This window comes from Desmodus rotundus, chromosome 7 (genome assembly GCF_022682495.2).
Source record: "Desmodus rotundus isolate HL8 chromosome 7, HLdesRot8A.1, whole genome shotgun sequence".
NCBI classification, from domain to species: domain Eukaryota; kingdom Metazoa; phylum Chordata; class Mammalia; order Chiroptera; family Phyllostomidae; genus Desmodus; species Desmodus rotundus.
The window spans coordinates 80543341-80564986 of record NC_071393.1 but is presented as its reverse complement, the minus strand read 5'-3'; the positions used below and the strand labels follow the sequence as shown (position 1 = coordinate 80564986).

Sequence of the window (21646 nt, the reverse complement as noted above, 5' to 3'; positions counted from 1 at the left end):
AAGGACTTCCCATAAGACTGTCAGCTGATTTCTCCAAAGAGACCTTACAGGCAAGAAGGGGCTGGCAAGAAGTATTCTAAGTCATGAGAGGCAAGGACCTACATCCAAGATTACTGTATCCAGCAAAGCTATCATTTAGAATGGAGGGGAAGATAAAGTGCTTCTCAGATAAGGTCAAGTTAAAGAAGTTCATCATCACCAAGCCCTTATTATATGAAATGTTAAAGGGAGTTACCTAAGAAAAAGAAGATAAAAAATAGGAACAGTAAAAATGACAGCAAACTCACAGTTATTAATGACCACACCTAAAACAAAAACAAGAGCAAACTAGGCAAACAACTAGAACAGGAACAGAACCATAGAGATGGAGATCACATGGAGGGTTGTCAATAGGGGAGTGGGAGGGGGAGAGGGGGGTAAAGGTACAGAGAATAAGTAGCATAGATGATAGGTGGAAAATAGACAGGGGGAGGGTAAGAATAGTGTAGGAAATGTAGAAGCCAAAGAACTTATAAGTATGACCCATGGACATGAACTATTGGGGGGGAATGTGGGAGGGAGGGGGTGGGCAGGATGGAGTTGAGTGAAGGGGTGGAAATGGGACAACTGTAATATCATAATCAATAAATATATTAAAAAAAGACACATTTTTCATTTTCACCAGAAACTATTGATTTGGATATTTTGAGTATGTCAGCTATCTCTCCCATGTGGTATAATTTTGACTGTTCTCAATCAGTGATAGATCAATGAACTATCAACTTCAACTGGTCTACCTGACCATGGAACATCATCTGACAAGAAATCTCCAGCACGAAACTTCACAGACCACTTTTGACATGTTTGATCAGTCACAGCATCTTCTCCATACACTGCACAAATCTTCTTTTGCATTTCAGTTGCATTTTTACCTTTTTTGAAATAATAAAGCATAATATGCCAAAAATGTTGCATATTTTCCTCCATCTTCAATATTAAAATGGCTACACAAAAATTCACCAATTATAATTATTTTTTAAAGGCATGCTGTTATGACAGCTGTGACAATACCATCCAACAAAATTGTTTTGAATGAAGTTAAAGACAACTGAGCACTTCTAGAGCCATCTGACAGAAAAAGCCAAATAAACTTTTTGGCCAACTCAATATTTAGTGGTTTTTATGTGTAAGCCAGGACCAGTGTTCCAGAAGTGTGTTGAGATCCTAAATAATATCCCATAAAGGTAGCATTTGTAGAATAACCACCCTTCTGGGAAATTATTACTTTGAGGATTATGATTTGCTGTTTTGTGATGTTTCTTCCTCTTCTTCAAAAGACAAGTGTTACAGATTCTCAGTGTTTTCATTTCTAATTGGAAAAAGATTTTTTGAGTGATAAAGGCCAGGTCCATGTTTTTGTGGGTTTTTTTAAGCTTTAGCACATTGTAATCCTCATTAATATTTTAGATACCCTAGGATAAAGTTATATGATCCATACTGATATAGGATACTTCCATTTTTAACCTCTTTAAGATGAAAAAAATGTTATAGTTTGACCTAACTAAATGATGAGATGTTCTTTATTCAATTAACTCTTTTGGATTACTATCACTAAAGGTCCCTTTTCTGGGAATATCTGATTTACAAATGGATGGCTGGGGTTAGTGCAGAGAAGTACTAGTGAGAGTCTAAGGAAAAGTTTATTTCCAATGTTCCTTTACAGATATCAGAGTTGCACTTTTTCATGTAATTGCGGGGGGGGGGGGGGCGTTAATAGCTGTTGTAAACTTATTATAGGCTCTCTAATAGCAATAGCTGGCAATGCCTGGCAGTCTGACATCCAAAGGAAAAAGAGAAATAAAACCAATATTATGTAGTACATAATTTGTGTTATATAAATTGTGTATATGTTTTAGATATATTTATGTATGTCATGTATGTAAAATACAAATCAAAACATAGTACTATGCTTTATTAATGTTAAGGTAAGAACAGACAACCTATCTTAATAGTTCATGAAGCATTTATTCTACTGTGTCCTCCTCCATAGGTGACCACAATCCTAAATTTTATATTTGTGCAGGATTCTGAAACGTTAGACCTGAAGCCTTTATGATTTTATAGCATTCTTTAGAAACATTGATTTCTTCTTATTTCTTTTTATTCTTCATGGTAAAGAAATACATTGGAAGCCAGAATGCTTTTATCCTTGCATTCACTTCTTTACCTTCTATTCTCCCAGCCTTCCTAGAGAATTTATTAAAGTTACCAAGTTTTCTCTCTCTCTTTTTTTTTTTTGGTATTCCTAGACAGGCCAGTGGAGTAGAGTTTATGGTTACATATATCCTAATTATTTGGTATTGCAGATGATAGGCTATTACTGTGTTTATGTGGGGTTTTTTTGTTTGTTTTTTGCATTCCACCTAGTGAGATGAGTGAGAAGTACATTTAAACTTGCTTTTCTTTGGTTTAAAAATAGAATATTTATGAAGTTAATGAACTAAAGAAATAAAGCAATGTTTAGTATCAGTCTTCATTTGGACACTCTTTATTCTTGCCCTCCCTCCAATCTTAGATCATAATTATATTGAGGACAGAAAGAAGTTGGAAGGTGGATAATTATATTTTGTTTGTTCAGGAATGAAATTTACACATTATTATATTCTCCTCTCACCCAGTATTCTGGGTTTTTAACAATCTGTTCTGCTGTTAAAAGCTTTGAATTAGTCTTAATCTGGCCTTGCATTGGTCATCTAGTAGTGACAATTCACTATTAGTGCATTTGGGAAACAGAAGAGTTGCAGTAAGTATTTTGTTCCTCTTTGAGTTGTGTGTATGTGTGTGCATGTTCCATATACTTGTACACTAGTCCAAGGGCAAAAGTAAATTAATTTCAAGTTCTTAAGTGACTTTAGTGATTGGAAAGAGGTATTTTTATTTGACATCCCTGGAGACTAATCTTTTGTTTGTCCACAGGTTTTTATGGGAGTGAATTTTCTGGGTGAAGAAAAAAGCTCACTCTTCAACAGAGCCAATAATTTGACCCAGATGGGATACCTACTGTAGAACATGAAGTTGTTGTTTTAATTATATAGACTTTCTAATGTATCTAGTGGCATTTAACATTCAATGTGTGTTATAGGATCCTGATGGAGAAAATGCTCGTAGGGCGTTGCAACGAACAGGAGGATCATTTCCAGGAGGACATGTACCTGATATGGGATCAGGGCTGATGAATTTACCACCTTCCATTCTCAATAATCCCAACATTCCTCCTGAAGTTATCAGTAATTTGCAGGCTGGTAGACTTGGTTCCACAATTTTTGTTGCTAATGTAAGTTTAAGCTTTAGTCTAAAATTTTGTCATTCAGATAACTAGTTCTAATTATGAGATTATTTGATTAGATAAATGGGTTATAAGTTTATAGAACATTTTATTTTTAACTAAAGTAAGCCAAAGATAAATTATTTTAAACTCAAACCTAATTTAAGTTTTCATATATAAGGTTAGAGTGTATATACAAGTATTTCGAATTTTTCAAAAAAAGAACTGTGGAATTTATAAACACTTAGCTGTTCTTGGAATTATTTACTTTTATTTTATGTGATTTTTTATATTGGTAAATGGATTTCTTTAGCTTTAATATTTGATATTTGTGAATTTGCATGTTATAGTTGGTTTGTCATTTGTTCTTAGCTTTTGAAAATCAGTGATGTCAACAATAATTGACAAAGTCTGAATTTCTCCTAGTAAAAAATAGGTGTGCAAGTTTCAAATGTACAAAACAGGATTGAATTGGTGAGAGACTATTTTGTGAACTTTTAAAAAATTAGGGATAAGGAGTAATGCAGATGTAGCTTAACTAATTTCAGACAACCTAATATTTTATTTGAATATTATTTGATACACTATTTAACAAGAATAATAGTTCTTTATAGCTTTGAGAGTTTATAAAAGATTTGTTTACAAATGGGATTTGTTAAATGGGGGAGGGGTTATTAGGTACATAACTTTATATAATTTTATGTTAAGCTTGATTTCAAAGTTGGTTGGAAGAAGCTAAAGGAAGTGTTCAGCATAGCTGGAACTGTAAAGCGGGCAGATATTAAAGAAGACAAAGATGGCAAGAGCAGAGGAATGGGCACTGTCACTTTTGAACAAGCAATTGAAGCAGTTCAAGCAATTTGTATCCTCATTAACACGTTAGGATTATTTAATAGGGGTGAAGAAGCTTATTATCATTTTGTGAAAGTTCCGGAATTTAAGATTGCCTGGCTTTGAAATGTGTGTTAGACTTTAGTCTCCAGCACATAAAGCCTTTTCTGTCCAAGTACTAAAGTCACTCTTAAAACTTGAATTGGCCATTGTACAGGCCTGGTATGAACCTTTTTCTACTTTCTCTTCCTGCCACAATTAATTGTATGTATACATGCTCCTGAAAGTTATAAAATCCAATTATGTATTACAATTGCTTCAAATAAAGTCTTTGTTAATTTTCTTTATTCAGTGGTTGAATTAAAAGCTTACATTTTATACATAAAATCAAACTACAAAGCAAAGAATGAAAGTTTCTCTTTGAGTATTGGAAGAAACTAATACAAATAAGTAAAATATTAAAGATGATTAAAATAGTAAGGATAGTCTGACTCTAAGGTTATTAAAAATGTGTTTGTATTCAAGTGTAATTTTATAGTTGTCGTAACTGGCTTTCCTTGACTGAACCAACAGCTATGTTCAATGGGCAGTTTTTGTTTGATAGACCTATGCATGTGAAAATGGTGAGTTCCTCTGTATCACTTCATCTCTCCAAACGTTTTAAATCTTTTCTCTGCTCTCCTCTACGTTACAGATCTTTTTAGTTATATATTAAGCTTATAATAAACTTTTTTGCAATTAGGATGACAAGTCTGTCCCTCACGAAGACTACCGTTCACATGACAGTAAAACGCCACAGTTGCCACGTAAGTAAAAGCCTTCAGAAACAGTGCAGGGCATTGTGTTTCCGCCTCACTGTGTGCTAAGCAGAACTTTTTGTTTTCGTGCCTGTAGCCCAAGTTGCCCAAAGTTTGGAGTTAGTTTGGAGTTACAGAGATAGTTTATCATGATGGATTAGGATGATTGAGAAGATAAATGTGCCATTTTTTCTCCTTTTGGTAGGTTTTCCCCATTATAAAAACGTATACTAAAAATTTCCCCATTAGAAAAATTTTGGTGAGGGGAGAAAAAGTCTTTGTAATTTTACCACAAGTAACCTCCATTATAACACTTTTTTGGTATTTTTTCCAGTCTTGCCTCCTACATAATATATTTTACATAGTTGAGAATTACCATATAATAATTTTATTTCTTTTTATTTAACATAGAATATAAGTATTATCTGTGTTGAAAATTCTTTTCAAATATGTTCATTGGTTATATAATAGTCTTATATGGATGCTCCATAACTATTTCACTGTTATGTATATTTAGGTGTTCTTTTTTCCCTTTAATCACCACCAGAGTAGTTCATGTCCTTTTGTATACAAATCTTTGCTATGTTTTTGGTTATTTCCTTAAAGTAGAGCCATATCAGCCAGGGCTGAAGCATATATTTTAAAAGTTCTCTCAGGAGGACCTGTTGTTTGTAAATTCTCTCAACTGTGGTTTTTTTATATCTTGAAAGATACGGTAGTTTCACTGGTTATATAGTTTAAGATGGAGGCTTCTTTTCTCTTGGCACTTTGAAAATATTCCAGAGTTGTCTGGCTTCCATTGTTGATATTAAGTCAGCTATTTGTTGAATTGCTTTTTTTTTTTTTTTATAGGTAGGCTGTGTTCTTTATGTCGCTAATTTTAAGATCTTTGTCTTTGGTGTGCAGTTTTACTACAGCATGAGTGTGAATTACTATTGGTTGGACTTTCATAATCTGGATACTCATTTTTTAAGGATAAAATAGAATATTCTCAGCACGTGTGTCTTTCGATATTGCCTCTTCTTTTATAGAGCAGTTCTTTCTCCACCAAGTTTACCTTATTACTCAGAGAGTCATCCTTCAAGATCCTGGCCTTATTATGCAGGCTATCCCAGTTTACTTTCAACTATTAGTAATCTTTTATTTATTTAGATACAAAGTAAATCTTATATTACATTTTTACTTTATATTATGTTGCTTTTAAGATTTTCATTTTTATATACTCTTCTCTATTGATGTATTGATATATGATCTCATAGACTTTGACAGAATCAGTTTGTTGTAGTTATGCTAATTATTTTTAACCTCCCCATATTTCTTCTCCTTCCCTCCCTTTCTTTGCTCAAATTATAACTTGGCATGTGGGAGCCTCCTCATTTCTCATGTCTCTGATATTCTTTTTGGTAGAAACAGGATTTCCCAGAACCATGAAGATTTTTTCTGTTTGAATACAAAGAACTGACCCACTTTCAGGGAATCCCAGTTCCGTTCGTGAAGAATGATAGTGCTAAGTGTAGACATGAGCATTGTTGATGTACAAACATGCTGCTGCTTTCAGTTGGACCATTTTTAGGGACTGAGCTGAGAAAAGATATTTCCTTTACCAGGTCACATTCCTCTTTCTGATTTAACACAACATGCTTCTATTCTACCTTTAAAACACACACACACACACACACACACAAACACACACACACAGACATATAGGTTTTTTTTAGCCTCTAATTGATACATTAACTAGCAAGAACTTTAAAAGTAGAATAAAACAATATCTATTCAAATATTAATTAGTTCTGCCTTTAAGGTCATCAGATTATCTTCTTGAAGTCTATTTTAAGAGAAGTAATAAGAATATTGGATTTAGAGACAGAAAACTTAAATTCTAGTCTTAATCTCATAGTTAAATGGCATTGTGCAAATAACTTCAGGTCTCAAAAATTTCCTTGTCTATGGATAATATATGTGAAAACACTTAAGGTACCATGTAAATATAAATAAATATTTATGATAAAAGTAGGTAATGCAATATTTGCTTTATTTAGTATTGTTTTCATGGTAGTTGACTTTTTAGTTTGATTTGAACCACTTTAAAAGTAGTTCTTAGATTTTAAGTGGTTCTACAAATTTGAGAAAGTCTCATTTTCAGATACTTATGCCATTTATAAGGTGATACAATTTTTAAAATCCTCTTAGTATTTTATTAGTCCTTCTCAATATGCCTTTAACTGGAATATAAGATGGATCTGCTTTATAAGACAGTTCTCATTACTTATAAATGATATTGTACTGAAGGTTCAGTGTGCTGCACCCAATGAAAACAAGAACCAGTGGTCTCATTTAGATATATGCAAAATTGTAGAGATACTACTGTAGGTTTATAGCTTAAAAAATTGTAGTGCCAGTTATGTAATCATATATGGGTTGGTAATATTATTATTTGTGTTTCAGGTGGTCTTGGAGGCATTGGAATGGGACTCGGTCCAGGTGGACAGCCTATCAGTGCCAGTCAGTTGAACATAGGTGGTGTAATGGGAAATTTAGGTCCAAGTGGTGAGCATTATAACTTGCTTATTTCTTTTTAAATGATACATTTGCTAGGTCATAAAATTCACATTGAGTAGTTTGTAATAATGTTTAAAGGACTGCATTTTATAGTTGGGTATTTAGGATGTCAGTTCAGTTAGAAAAAGGAATGAAGTCTCGGAGAGCAGAGAACATGAAAGGGAATGGGCAAACGTGAGGAGGGTCCCTCTGAGGCCAGCCGTGCTGCAGCTAGCCTGTTAGCTCTGTGGGCTTTCGGAATGGCTTTGTGACAGAAGGGGAACGTTCAACACGGCCCCTTGTGTATCATGGATGTATGGTATTTGTGGGATGGCTGAAAGGCCACCGTATCATGAGCAGTTTAAATTTGCATATCTACATGGGTAGTAGTATTTTTAGGTAGCTGTTTGGCTCTTCACCTAGACCTAACTTAGTTTATTTTTTTAATACTGGTTTTTTAAAACTTTTTGGTTTCAGAACCCTTTTATACTCTTAAAATATGTTGAGGACTCCAAAATACTTTTGTTTGTATGGTTATCTTTATCAGTATTCACTATATTAGAATTTGAAACATATTTATAAATTTATTTAAAAAGAGTAAGCCCATTGTGTTAACATAAATATACTGTTTACAAAATAAATTATATTTTCCATACAAAAGAATTAGTGAGAAGAAGGGCGGCATTGTTTTACCTTTTGGTACATCTCTTTAATGTTTGGCTTAATGCAAGACAGCGATGCTGTTGTATCTTCAGCTTTTAATTTGTTACACTATCACACATCGTGTAGTGGTTTATGGAAAATTCCACATTGTAACTCAGAGAATGAGAGTAAAACAGTCATTAGTATGAATGAAATAGTTTTGACCTATTGGATCCTCAAGGGTCCCCAAGACCACACTTTGAGAACTGTTTTAATTGATGGATTAATAAATGTGATCGGATTTTTACTTTTTTTGAGATGCTAAGCTACACTTTAAATTATGAGGGTAGTTATTGTAATCATTCTGATCCAAACAAAAGGAGATTTTCTTCCTTACTCTTAGACCCTCTATCCTCCTAAACATATACTGTTTTTATTCTTTAACTTCTCGCTACTCTCTCGGCTGTCATGTGTAGAGTGATGACATGCTCTTTAACTTTCTCACCTGATGTTCAGATCTGCTATGGTGATACTCCTGTTTGTCTGAAAAAGAAATCAGTGAGAGTGGTATTTTATGTCTGCTCTGAAAAAAAAGAATGATTTTCTTGTCCTAGATATTTTCTAACAGAATGTGAGTGTGACCAGTGACTTTCCTTGTCTAATAATTATTCAGTGAAGCCTTTTTGAATATTCGTGATTAGACCATAGGTGTGGCATAGTGCTTTGAACCATTCCACCTGTGCCCCCTGCTTCTCTAGTGTCCCATTGTGACTAACCCAACAGTATCTGTTTGCTGTTTTGTGTTTTGTTGTTCTTTAGTCATAAAAATAAGATTTACTCAAAGTGTATACTGTGTTTTTATTTGAGGTATGGGAATGGATGGTCCAGGTTTTGGAGGAATGAATAGAATTGGAGGAGGTATGTATAAGCACTTGTTTTTTTGTGTGTACCCACCGCCATTTTTAGTAAATGAGGAACTGTATGGACAGTTCCAAGGGCAAACAAGTCATGGATTTTTTTTGTTGGCTCACTTCCTGAAAGATGCTAGCAGAAATTGAGTCTGGTACATAAGAAATATGGAAGGTGATATGTTAAGAAGCAGCTGCGTGAGGTAGGGTAGATGAAGAGCTTACTGGTGAGACTCAACGTTTATAAAATGTACCTTTCAGCTATACAATGGACAGTCAAATCTCAAAATTAATCTTTATTTCATAGGCATTGGGTTTGGTGGTCTGGAAGCAATTAATAGCATGGGAGGATTTGGAGGAGTTGGTCGAATGGGAGGTAGGTAAATGTATGTAGCGGGACGTGTATGCTACATTTAGTTTACCTTATATGTAAAATGTTCCCCCTACTTAGGGATGTGACTGTAGAGGTCTTTAGAGTGTGGGCACTTGGTGTTAGGGACAGGCATGGTGAATTGGTATATATGTGGCATATGAGGTTGGGTAAATAACAGACCTTTTTTGTATTTGTGACTTTGGCTATCTCTTTAGTTTCAACATGTTCCTAAATGGATTCCTGTGTACTGAAACACTTGAAAAAGGGCTAATTTATTGCATAACTTTTTCAGAGCTATACCGTGGTGCGATGACTAGTAGCATGGAGAGAGATTTTGGACGTGGTGATATTGGAATAAATCGAGGCTTTGGCGATTCCTTTGGTAGACTTGGTAGGCTGGCTACATACTTCTTTTCTTTTCACAGGTTATATTTTTCCAAGTTTGTTTCTCTCCTTTTTGTGTGAAAAATTGGAAATTTGTAATGTTTCACTAAATTTTTTACTAGAAGAAAACACTTTATAATTTTTAATGTACTAGCTGTCTTTTGCAGTAAATATGTGAACCCTATTTCTTGAAGACTGTACTTTTCAGTTACTGTACATCTTTTGAGAGCATCGTACGTTGGGACTTTTAAAGTATGATTATTTAAATTAATTAGTATATTATCTCTCCATCCTTGTTTAGGCAGTGCAATGATTGGAGGGTTTGCAGGAAGAATAGGAGCTTCTAACATGGGTCCAGTGGGATCTGGAATAAGTAGGTTTAAATTTTACTAGAATTTATTCAGTAATATTTGTGTGCTTGCAAAAGACTTGCAAGAGTAGTTATTGTAGTATAGCAATACTTTGTTCTTATATGTTAATAATGTCATGTTATAATGTACAGAAACTTCCATAGTTATTGAGCTTTTCTGTGTGATCACTGAAATTTCTAAACTAACTTTGAATTTTACTTTTTTGATATTTCTAAACTAATACAAGAGTATGTGTTAACTGTCAGCCAGTCCAAGAATCTCCTTTCCAACTAAGAAATCTGGGGATTTCTCTGATCATGTGTTCAGAACAACTTTTGCATAAAGAGTAAAAATGTAAAAATAAAAAGAAGAACAACTTTTGCATTAGCACCAGCTTTGTTTCCAACTGTTATTGGCTACTAGCTTATTTCATCTGTGAATACCTTTTGGAAGGTTCAGGTGAATTGCCCCAGATACACACTTCTAAAGAGACCTCCTGAGGTTGAGGGCTAGGTTGAAGGAGATGTTTATTTCCTTTTTAACCTTTCCTCTGATAGAATCAAGAGTAGCTGAAACACTGGGGAATGCTGAATCTCTTCCACCTGTTTCCACTACCACATTTTAGGCCTAAAGGCTTAACACATGGCTTAGTTATTGACCTCTGTTCCTTCCTCAGCCATGTCTCTCTGAGTTCTCCATACTTTATTGACTTCCTTAAATCGATTGAAATCTCACAAGTAGGAAACACAATCTATTTGAACTATTCTAAGAATGAATTAAAAAATCCTGTCAGCTGAAGATACCCTCTTTCCATTGTTCCTTGCCTCTCATTTTATTCCTTCTTTTCATCATCTTTTCCAGTCTTGGCCATTTTTCCTATTGATGGTAACTTCCCTTCCTTTCATTTTTCACCTCAGAGTTTACACTTCTGTTTCCCTGATTTTATATTTGTTACTCACAGAAAGCCAACTTGAGGGTAATGTTAATTTTTAGGATTTCTATGTCTGAGGGTTTTAGGTATGAGAAAAAAGCATACATGTTGGGAATGAGTAGGATTGGAATGAAGTGGATGTGCTCTCTGAGATAAGTTCTCAAGCTCTGGCCAAAGGGTTGTGAGTTCATTTGTTGTTACTACCTTTGCAAGTTTTGGATAACACTGAGGTTAAACTTACTTGTGTTTCTGTGGTTATTGAAAATTGAACTTACACAAAAAGAGAAATTATATGTGACACAGAAGACACAGGTAAAAGGGAAGCTAGGAAAAGAATATTATGTAGGAGAGTAGGATGAGAGCAACAGTTGGTGTACTGTTATTGTAATAATTTGAATTTGCCCCACATACCTTTGCTGTAGCAATTATTAAGGTTAGTGTGTTATTAGAAAATAAAAGTGAGGATAAAAACTACTCTTAACATTATTGGATAAAGTAATTGGTAGAAGATTTATATAACATATATGATGGGTATTATGATTAGAGTGAGATTTTATAGAAGTATATGTATATAATGTGTTATATAGTGGCTAAAATTAACATTCAGTTAGCCATTAACATTCAACTAACCAAATGTATATCAAATTAAATTCTGTTCCTTGGAAGGTTGTTATATTGCATGTATGAAATTAATTTTATGCTTACATATAATCTAATTACATAAATGAATTAATTTTTCTCTCCCTTTCTTTCTCAAAAATGATTATCCCTCCTCTTTATCCCTTTTTTCTTCCTTCTCCTTTTCCTGCTTTTAAAACAAAAACACCAAACTCCCAAACCCTCTTGTCCCTTCCTGAAAATCCAGGTGGTGGAATGGGTGGCATGAACAGTGTGACTGGAGGAATGGGGATGGGACTGGATCGGATGAGTTCCAGCTTTGATAGAATGGGACCAGGTATAGGAGCTATACTGGAAAGGAGCATCGATATGGATCGAGGATTTTTATCGGGTCCGATGGGAAGCGGAATGAGAGACAGAATAGGCTCCAAAGGCAACCAGATATTTGTCAGAAATGTAAGCAACTAAATGTAAAGGGTACTTAAAGTTATTTTTTGCCTCCTGTATCTGTTACTAATACCTTTTTTCATTCTAGCTGCCTTTTGACTTGACTTGGCAGAAACTAAAAGAGAAATTCAGTCAGTGTGGTGAGTATGCCAATTATTGCAGATATGTTAATAGTGATTTTGGAGGGAAAATTTAAACTTTTTAAGATTGTCTTTGGACCTTTACCTGTCCAGATGCTTATTCCTGAGCTGTATGACAGGTCTAATTTTACTTCAAATAAATGAATTATTTTTCTGACCAAGAGCAGTGCAAATTACTACTAAATAACATGATGTAGTGTGGAGCCTGTCATTGTCTACTGGTGCTAAAGAATATGCTTGGTCTACTATCTGATTATTAAAAGGTTGATAATGTCATGATTGTTCATATTTAAAAATATTCTTTTTCTTCTGGGAAGTACTAAAATTGGTATGTTTAGTTCCTTGTTCCTAATATAGTGCAGTACATTGTCAGCATGACCCAATGATATTAACTCCAAATGATGTGGAGTTAATAGATGACCCCATTCTATATACCCCATTGCCTACACAGCACAGGAAGCTAACCTACTAGCATAGCGCCCCCTGCCCGGAACTCTGTAGATGTAGGTACATTCTGCTGGCCCTTCTGATTCTTTTGTAAACTATTCTTGGCTATAATGATACTACCTTAATATATTTATTAGGTCTGTAGAAGATTAGGTGTTTTAGTCCTTTTAAAAAAAGGACCCTTTTTCTGTGTATGATGATGAGAGAATTAGTGTGAGTGGAACAAAATAACAGGTTTCCTGCTAGTATTTTTCTGCTATTGGGTGATGTCCCAGAGACTATAATCACCAAGTAAGCTATATGGGTGGCATATAATGTTGAAAAGGGGCTAAAAATGGTACATTCAATCTTTGAGAGTTAATGAAAAGTTAGGAGCATTTGGAATATATCTTTAATTTTTTGAGATCATAAAGAGGCTAAATCTAATGTTCTCCCACAAAAGTAGCCTATGTAGCCTCTTATCAAAAAGTGATAGATCATTTATGATCAAAGTGGTCACTGTGGAATCTATTATCTACTGTGTTCTCAGAGTCCTTTACATGAAACTCTATTGAAATAAACTGTTCACGTGTTTTTTCCCCTCCTAGATGGAGGCTGTTGAGGGTGAGAACTGTCTTTTATCATAGCACCTTTTATTGCCTTGATACATATATAGTAAGAGTTTATTAAATACTTTTGGGTGAGTTAAACATTCTGAGCAGATCTTTATTTATTTACTCATTCATTAAATCTACTAATACTGTATTTTGGCAGTTTGTTACCATTATGTTCTTTTGTCCTCTTTTGTTGATTATCTTTTTAAAATGTTTTATTCAAAGAAGAGAAACTCATCCTTTACTTTGATAAAAAAAATGTGTTGAAAGTGAGTCAACTAGTAAACAGTTACCACTAAGAAGGCAGCATTATAAAGTTGTTTTGAGGTGTTGGTAGTCTTCAGTAGGAGTAAGAGTATCTACCAGAATGAGTAAGCAGCATCGGGCCAGCCATAGATTACAGAGGAATGGACACATTAGGGCCTTACTGCAGTACATAAAATGAGGAGCAATGGCAGCAAGTATAGATAATCTCTGTTGCAGTTTCAGTGAAAAAAGAAATCTCCAGATATGATATATTACTTTAAAAGGTAGAAATGAAATAAGATAAAAAGAACAGAGCAAGGCAAACAAAAATGGCATTAATGAAAATGTGACTAATATTGAGTTGACTGTTCTTTATCCTATGTAGGCAGATTTTTTTTTTTTTTTGATGTCTGGTGTGAACAAGACTTGCAACAAATTTGAGGGTTTTTTGGTGGGTGTCTAGCTGGAGTGGTATCGTTTTCACAGAAGGACATCAGCAATTCAAAGACATTTTCTGAAAGGAAATATTAGTATCCAAATCTACATTTAAAAAATTTATACAGCATTTTAGACAATAAAAAGTGGTTAAATTATTCTTTGTTATTTTAGCTCTATTCTCATGTCCCTTTTTGATCAGTCTATACTCTTATCACAAGAGTAATGATTTTTGTTTTGTTTTGTTTTGTTTTTCAATTCTAATTGTAAAAGCTTCTGGCTTTTAGATTTATATTAAGGTAATAACATACTTAAATAATTGCCTACCATCTTCCTGTTTTCAATCTTGAACTGCATTGATGGGAAAGAAAATAAGTTATATAGTAATAGAGAATTGTGGCCAGCAGTTGACAACTGTTGAAATTACCTGGTTTGTATGAACTGAACCATTTATTTTTCTGCCCCATCATTTTGTTATTAAATCTTAAGAGTTTTTCTTTCTTAGTATGGGAAATTTCTTTTTAACCTGCTACAGGCCAGCAGCAGTAACTTCTTTTGCAGTAAAGGCAAGGTTTTGTTTTGTTTGTTTTGCCTCCTGAGCCCAGGGTGTGTAAGTATGCAGGGTTCGGCATAGATAACTCCCCATTTTTATAAAATTGTAAACATGAAATTCTGTAACATAAAAATATCACATTCAAGTACACCATGTAACATTTTAGGTGAAATGTTCAAATTAAAACTATAAATTATTACACCCATATTATTACCCTACCAACCACACTCAAGCAGGTGTTAACTTCTGCCGGACCCTGTTTTCTCTTGGTTGCTTCCTAGTAAGAGTCTAGTGGTACTCCATGTACCTCCCCCAGACATTATGTGCCAGGAAATGGCCTGCCAGCAAGCCTTCTGGTTGTTACATTTCTACAGTGGTTAATTGTCCTTGGTGGGATAATTACAAAGGCTAAGAAATGTATTATGGGTTGGTTATATTACCCTCAATACAACCAACACTTTCTCAGCCTTTATAATTTAGAAAAAAAGGATTTCATATATCCCCAAATATAAAAGGGTAAGTAATAAGTGAGTATAATTAAATAGGTCTTTTATCCTGCCTTATGTAATTCCGCATTGACATGAATTTTTAAGAAAGCTGAGGAAGTAAATTAACTGACCCATTTGGAGTTGGACCCCAGAATAATTCAGGTTGTACTAATGAAGTCAAATGGGCATAGTCCTTTAAATTTGCTCCGTTTTTGTCTACACACTTTAGCTGTACTCTGGCTTTCTGGCTTAGTGTGATGCAGGGCCATAACATTTTAGAACTACAGTGCCCACTCTTTTTTTTTTTTTTTTTTTTTTTGATTAGTAAAGAAAAACGTAGGGTTTAACACACCCTTTTAATTTGTTTTTAAATATTTTTAAGATTTAAAAGTGTTTAAACTTGGTAATTCCTAGTAGGAAAACATTGTCTGAAAGAATACCATAATGACAAATGCTGTCACATGTTACAGCTGCATGTGGGGCAGAGGGGGAGGGATTCTCTTCAACATACCCCAGCTTTCTTCACGAGAAGGTCAGAGGTACACTGGTTTGTGTTACTGTGACATCCATTGGGTGATCCAAGTTGCTTTTCCTTCAGCAAGGGCTTTATCTGTCAGAAGGGCATTATGCTTTTCCTCCAAATTTGGCCGAAAATTTACTGATTAGATTCATAACCTTTGGGTTGTTTTGATATTTTGACATATTTGCCGGGTTTTGAGCCACATCCTGGAAGGCCGCCATAACTTCTGGATCCTGCATGGCTGCAAGAACCTCTGGATCACTGAGAATTTCACTGAGCCCAGGCATTCCTGCCAGTCCAGGCATTCCTCCAGGAAAATTACCAAGCATTCTCCTAGGAAAGCCACCTGGAGAAGAGCCATACTGAGCTCCTGATTGTCTGGCTTCTTCCCTCTGGGCTCTCAGGTTCTTCACGAGCCGCCTTAACCCTTCCCATTCTTTCTTTGATCTCTCGCTCTTCATGTTTCCGCTCATACTTTCTCTGATGTTCCGCAATTTTCTGGGCCCTTGGTTGAACTTCTTTCGGCATTGCACTAGCATCTTCATCATAATCCAGTTTACGTTCAAGGGCAAGATCATGGGCTCCTTCTTCCCAATGGCCCAGAAGTCTGTGTGCTTTCCCTCGCCATTTATAAGGCTGAGCTGAATCAGGGTTTATTTCAATAGCTCTGTCACAATCTCGGATGGCAGTATTTGGCTTCTGTAATTTGATGAAGACACTGGCTCTCTTGGCATACAGAATGGCCAAGCAAGAATTCAGCTTGATGGCATCTGTGAACAATTCAATGGCTTTTCTGTCGTTCACCATAATTTAGGGCATCAATGGCAGCCACTTTTTTATCGTTTGCCTGATCCATCATCTCAGTTATCTCTACATTTTCATCCTAGTTCCTGAGGGGTGTTAGTGTCTGCTTCAGTCACACCCTCATTGTCAGGTTCTAGATCACTTTCCTCACTTGATGGCTCGTCTGTCTGTATGTTGTATCTTTGCTAAGAGACCCTGTCAGCTAGAAAATCCTTGAGATCATTGTGAGCTCAGCAATTTGGGGTTCTGAGTGATGGTCCCTGAACCGAGAGACAAAATTTAAGAGGAAAACAAAATAGAAACTTGTCCTGAATGACTGAGAGACAGATTTTGCAAGAGATAATTACTTATTTTCCTTTGAAATTTTAAAAATTACTTGCTTGACTATTGCTAATACACCTATGATGGGACACTTAATGTTAAGAAAAACCCTAAGTTTTTAGGTAAAATTAGAATAAGGATGAACTTTTAACCTTAAAAGCCCTTCAAAATTACCCACAGTTCCCTTTAAAATAAATGTAAAGTGTTGCCATTTACCAAGGTATGTTTCTTTAATTAAACTTGCTTTTTTTCAGATCCCAGCATTCAAGATAGTAAGAAGACTCTGGAAATTGCTCTGTATCTATCTTTAAATTTTTTCTAAAATTTTCCAGTTTTATTTTATGAAATATTAGAAAATGTGGTTCCTCTGTGTGTCCCTGTGTCTCTGTGTGTGTGTGTTTTTTAACCACTTGTAGGGTGAATATTGTTTGGGTTTATTTTAACCATTGTAATTTCTCTGGGAATTAGCCTGTTTTATAATTTTTGGAGAACAGTTAAAGATTTCCTGGTCTGGGTTATAAAATCATGGTTTTAGCTCAACATGACATTTATTAACTTGGACCATTTAATTGGTTTTGAGTGAGTGATAGACCCATATCAGTTTAAAAAAAAATACATACAGGAGGGAGGATAGATGGAAAAACAGTAGAAAACTAGTCCAGGATGTTTTAGATAGGAAATCAATCAGATCAGTATTTAAAAAGAAAAAAATCTTACTCATGCATTGACATTAAAAATTGTTCCCATTGCCTGAAAAGAGCTTGTGGAAATTTTTGCCAAGCTCTTTGCTTTTACCTCCCCCATTCTTCCTTTTTCTCCCTTTAAAGAATGAAATGTGAACTAAGTATGCTTGGCACTCTGATTTTGTTGCCAGACTAAAATTAGCCCACAGTGATCTGGAAACTACAATATTTCAAGGGGAGGGAAATATTATGGGAAGTAGTCACACACCTCCCACTTAAATCTTTGTGCATCCAGTGATCATACCTCCGGGTGTGCCTGGGAATAGGCCCACTTTACATACGTTACATGGATGTAATGATCAATAGCTCTGGTTTGGGTCACAGGTTTTTATGGCCTCTTTGTATTTTAACAAATTATCATCTATCTACTTCAAATATCAGTCTCTAGGGTCAGCAGTGATATTAACTGTATATGGAATAACTGTCTAGTTTTCTCCTCTTTCTGGAGACTTCTCTGAAGTTCTTTGTGCTCTGATAGTAACTGCTTTTACCTTCATTGATTTACATCTGCACTGTCCCTCCTGTGCCTATTTCCGTAACATGTTCGGTGCCATTCTTTTCTTAGGTTGGAGTTCAGATTGTGATATTGAATAAATGACTTTGGCACTATGGTTGCAAAGCAGAACTAGCCCTTTGGGACCTGGCAAAAATTAAATTTGGGGGCACTTGCTACTATTTTCAGGGATGAAGGATTAAAATGGAGGATAAAAGGGAAGGAAGAGAGGATTGGGAAGAAAGCAACAATTTTGTCTAAAAGTAATTTTGTTTTAATTTGTAGTTTGTCATCGGGCATGATGACGTAGTGGCATTTTGTGCTAGCTTGCCTTACTGCTATAAAATTTACTTCAGAAACTAAGGGTTTAACATAAGTAAAATTTTTGTTCTATTAAAATAGTAAATCTTAAGCAAATTTGAGTCCAGCTTTGTATATTCTTACCTGTATGTTCATTATTTTATATGAATTGCATTATATTCAGAATATAAAATGTGAAAAATGCTTGTATATATTATTTTTCAATCATTGATGTTGATATTTTTAGTCAAGTTACTAATTGCTTCATTGGCAATGAGAAATTTCAAACCTGTGTAGTGAAATATGGAACCTATTTAAACAGGCTGGTGTAGTAATTCTATAATTTTTCTTTCACAGGTCATGTAATGTTTGCAGAAATTAAAATGGAGAACGGAAAGTCAAAAGGCTGTGGAACGGTCAGATTTGACTCCCCAGAATCAGCCGAAAAAGCCTGCAGAATAATGAATGGCATAAAAATCAGTGGCAGAGAAATTGATGTTCGCTTGGATCGTAATGCATAATTTCAAACCACGGTCGGAACATTCCTGTATCTGTTTTGCTGAATCTTCTAGTGAAAGTCATTTTAAAAGTAACACTGTATGCTTAAAAAAGCTGTAAATATGAACTTTTGAAACTTCCACCAGCTTTTAACAGTATAGTGTTAAATATACTGTGATTTTTGTTAATCTCAAGTTTGGGTTTTTAAAGACAGCAAGTCTGGTCATTCAGTTTAAATGAATGGTTATACTGTTTTTTAATAAAATAAGCCATTTCCTTGTTATTTTCAGTACTACATAGTGGGATTTGTTCAGGTTTCTCCAGCTTTTATCAACTTATTTATTGTGAGGTAAAGCATAGATCTTTTTTCAAACTTCTGTTATCTCTGTGTAATTGTTCTTGATAAGAAAGGACTCAAGACAAATTAAGATGTGATTTTGGTTGATTTTTAAATTAGTTTTCTTCGGTGATAAAGAATTACTCTGAGTAAGTTTTAGAGTCTAAAGTTCAGGATGTTTTTTATTTGGCTTAAATGAAGAAATGGAGTACTTCTTCTCTGCCCCTTTCTGTCATTCACATTTTCTACCTATCGCTATTAATATTAATCTCCACAGCCACTTACTTTGTTATTTCCAACAATTCCAAGTTCATATAGAACTGATAATGTAGCAAGCCCCAAGTATAGTAATAGGCAGGCTAGGCCCAACTTTTTGTCTAGTTTCCAGCCATTGAAGTGGGCTGATAAAAAAAGAAAAATAATTGAAATGTTGAGAGAGATGGTTGTGTAAGTTAGTCCTCTGCTGTTCACTTCTACAGGAGCTGATGTATTTATAAAGACAGTTTTAATCAACCACGGAACACCTAGGCACAGCACGTCAAACACGTTCGACCCCACGATGTTAGACATAGCCATATCTCCTTTGCCTGCAAAACAAACCCTGTGGTTAAAATGTGCATACCAATACTGTATTTTCTTAATGAGCTTCAAAGAAAAGACACTGGATACTGTTTTTGTTTGTTGGGTTTGGAAGAGTGTATTAGAGCAAAAGTCTTACTGAATTTGTATTTTGTAATTTTGTGAGTTTAGTATTTAAAGTATTAACATTTATTTATCTAATAGTTATCTCTATTAAACCATTTTTCAATAAGGTGTAGATCACTTCTTTTCATTCTAATTTAACATGTTTAATTACAATGTAATGCTCATTTCAGATGAATTTTATTTGGGAAATTAGATTTAATGAAATTAATCTGTTATTAAACAGTAAATCCTTCCTCTTGAGTTATTTTTTTTCAGTATGTTACTGAGGAAATAAATATTTTTAAAGGTAACTTTGCTTAGTGGTCAGCCAGGCTTGAAGAATGGGCATTGCAGCTGAGGGACCTAATTCTTACCTTTTCTTGCAACCAGGACACTTGCAATCGTGTCTGGTGTGCTCGTTCCTGCTGCTAGTAAAGTAAGGCCCATTACTGTGTCTGGGATTTCCAGTGTCTCCCCTGTGAAACATAGACATCGTGAGTTACAAACCTCATAGGTGCACTAACCATCCTCTGCCGATATTTCAGGTATTTCCTTTGTGAACAAAAAGAAAATGACACACTTAGATTTCAGAGTCAGTATGTATGTACTTAGATTTTAGCTGACAGAACACTTGGATAAGATTGGTAAACTGAGTGCCTGGGTAGGACAGATGTTTCATGACAGATATTTAGTAGACAAAGTTCTACCGAGGAGTAATCTCCTCTCCAGTGTGTTTACAGAAGTTTTGGATGTCATCACTGTTTTATGTCATCAAGGCTGTGCTTAACGTATGCTGAGATTGGTTGTTTTTTTCTCTTTAAAAGCATTTTCTTAATGTACTCAGTGTCAAGCAAATTATTTATAGCTACTTTTAAATTTTAAATGTGTTAACATGGTATATATTTTTAAGTCAAACTTTAGTGATACACCTTACTTTAGTGTTTTCTTTGAGAAAGTACCGTAAATCTGAGGAAAACAAAATAGGGTTCTTTTTGAGTCTTTCTAACATCATAGTCCCAATTTATTAAGCTTCTGTTAAATTTGATGTCAGCTCCACATTTTTCAGAAATGTATTCATTTCAGGAAACAGAACCAGTGGGAATTTAAAAAAAAGTACATGTAACTGTTTTATCGTTATAATTGAAAACTTGCTTTAAAATCATTCTTCTTTCTTTCTTTCAAGTAGCAATTAAAAAAAAAAACTTTAGTCTATTTATTGCATGCTTATATATTGATACTGGAATTGTTATTGATGGATAGTTTTTGTTACTGATTGGCCAGAGTTTGTATGTACATACATAACACTAATATTTATCACTCTGGGGGTGCGGGGCTCTGATCTGTTACGTGATTTGCTCTTTTCTTGTTTTCCTAATGTCAAATATGTTCTGGCTGAGAAAGTTTGGAGAGATTTACTTTGCAAGCTAATTGGACTTTTTCATCTTCTTCATTAAAAAAAGAAAAAGAAATATTCTGCTTTTTGCTAGCGTACTATTCTAAGTCATATATTAATTTGGAAAAAGTTAGAGATCAGCAAACTATTTTATAAAGGGCCAGATAGTAATGATTTTAGGCTTTGCAGACTATGGTCTCTGTGGCAATTCTTCAGCTCTGCCAATGTAGTATGAAAATATCCATAGGTTTGATGTAAGTAAATGGACCTCATTTAGCAAAAACAGGAGGCCCAGTGATTTTGTGCACACGGGAGGTTGTTTGCTCACCTCTGAAACTAGTTCATTTAGGTTAACCTCTGGGGAGAAATTTCTGAATTTTTTGTTCTGTGTTTATATTCAGTTTCTCCTTCTGGACTAGGAATACTGTAGGACTAGAGCTGATTCCGGCCAAGCAGTAATAATTAAATCTCAATCATGAAGGTAGTAGAAACCTAAAACGAAACTTTATTTTATATCCTTTTTAC

At 34.7% G+C, this 21646-nt stretch overlaps 2 protein-coding genes and 1 pseudogene across 3 annotated transcripts in view; 1 reads left to right on the top strand and 2 right to left on the bottom strand.

Moving 5' to 3' along the window:
* The window catches only part of MYEF2 (myelin expression factor 2), a 32188-nt gene extending 10800 nt beyond the window's left edge, over positions 1–21388 (top strand). Inside the window, exons 6-17 of one of the 2 annotated variants that reach the window (XM_024567507.4) lie at positions 3122–3313; positions 4013–4166; positions 4709–4758; positions 4878–4941; positions 7381–7482; positions 8983–9033; positions 9331–9399; positions 9689–9787; positions 10082–10153; positions 11927–12135; positions 12215–12266; positions 18567–21388. In XM_024567507.4, coding sequence (XP_024423275.1) covers positions 3122–3313; positions 4013–4166; positions 4709–4758; positions 4878–4941; positions 7381–7482; positions 8983–9033; positions 9331–9399; positions 9689–9787; positions 10082–10153; positions 11927–12135; positions 12215–12266; positions 18567–18730 — 1278 coding nt within the window. In that variant the 3' untranslated portion in view covers positions 18731–21388. The remainder of the gene's footprint in view (positions 1–3121; positions 3314–4012; positions 4167–4708; positions 4759–4877; positions 4942–7380; positions 7483–8982; positions 9034–9330; positions 9400–9688; positions 9788–10081; positions 10154–11926; positions 12136–12214; positions 12267–18566) is intronic. The other variant, XM_024567509.4, reaches the window with a different exon arrangement.
* On the bottom strand, positions 15393–18365 carry LOC112311220 (hsc70-interacting protein pseudogene; annotated as a pseudogene).
* SLC24A5 (solute carrier family 24 member 5) overlaps positions 19274–21646 on the bottom strand; it is a 29137-nt gene continuing 26764 nt past the window's right edge. Inside the window, exons 9-10 of the mRNA XM_024567510.3 lie at positions 20103–20204; positions 19274–19631 (exon numbers count right to left, since the gene is read on the bottom strand). Of these exons, the coding sequence (XP_024423278.1) occupies positions 19309–19631; positions 20103–20204 (425 nt within the window). The 3' untranslated portion in view covers positions 19274–19308. The remainder of the gene's footprint in view (positions 19632–20102; positions 20205–21646) is intronic.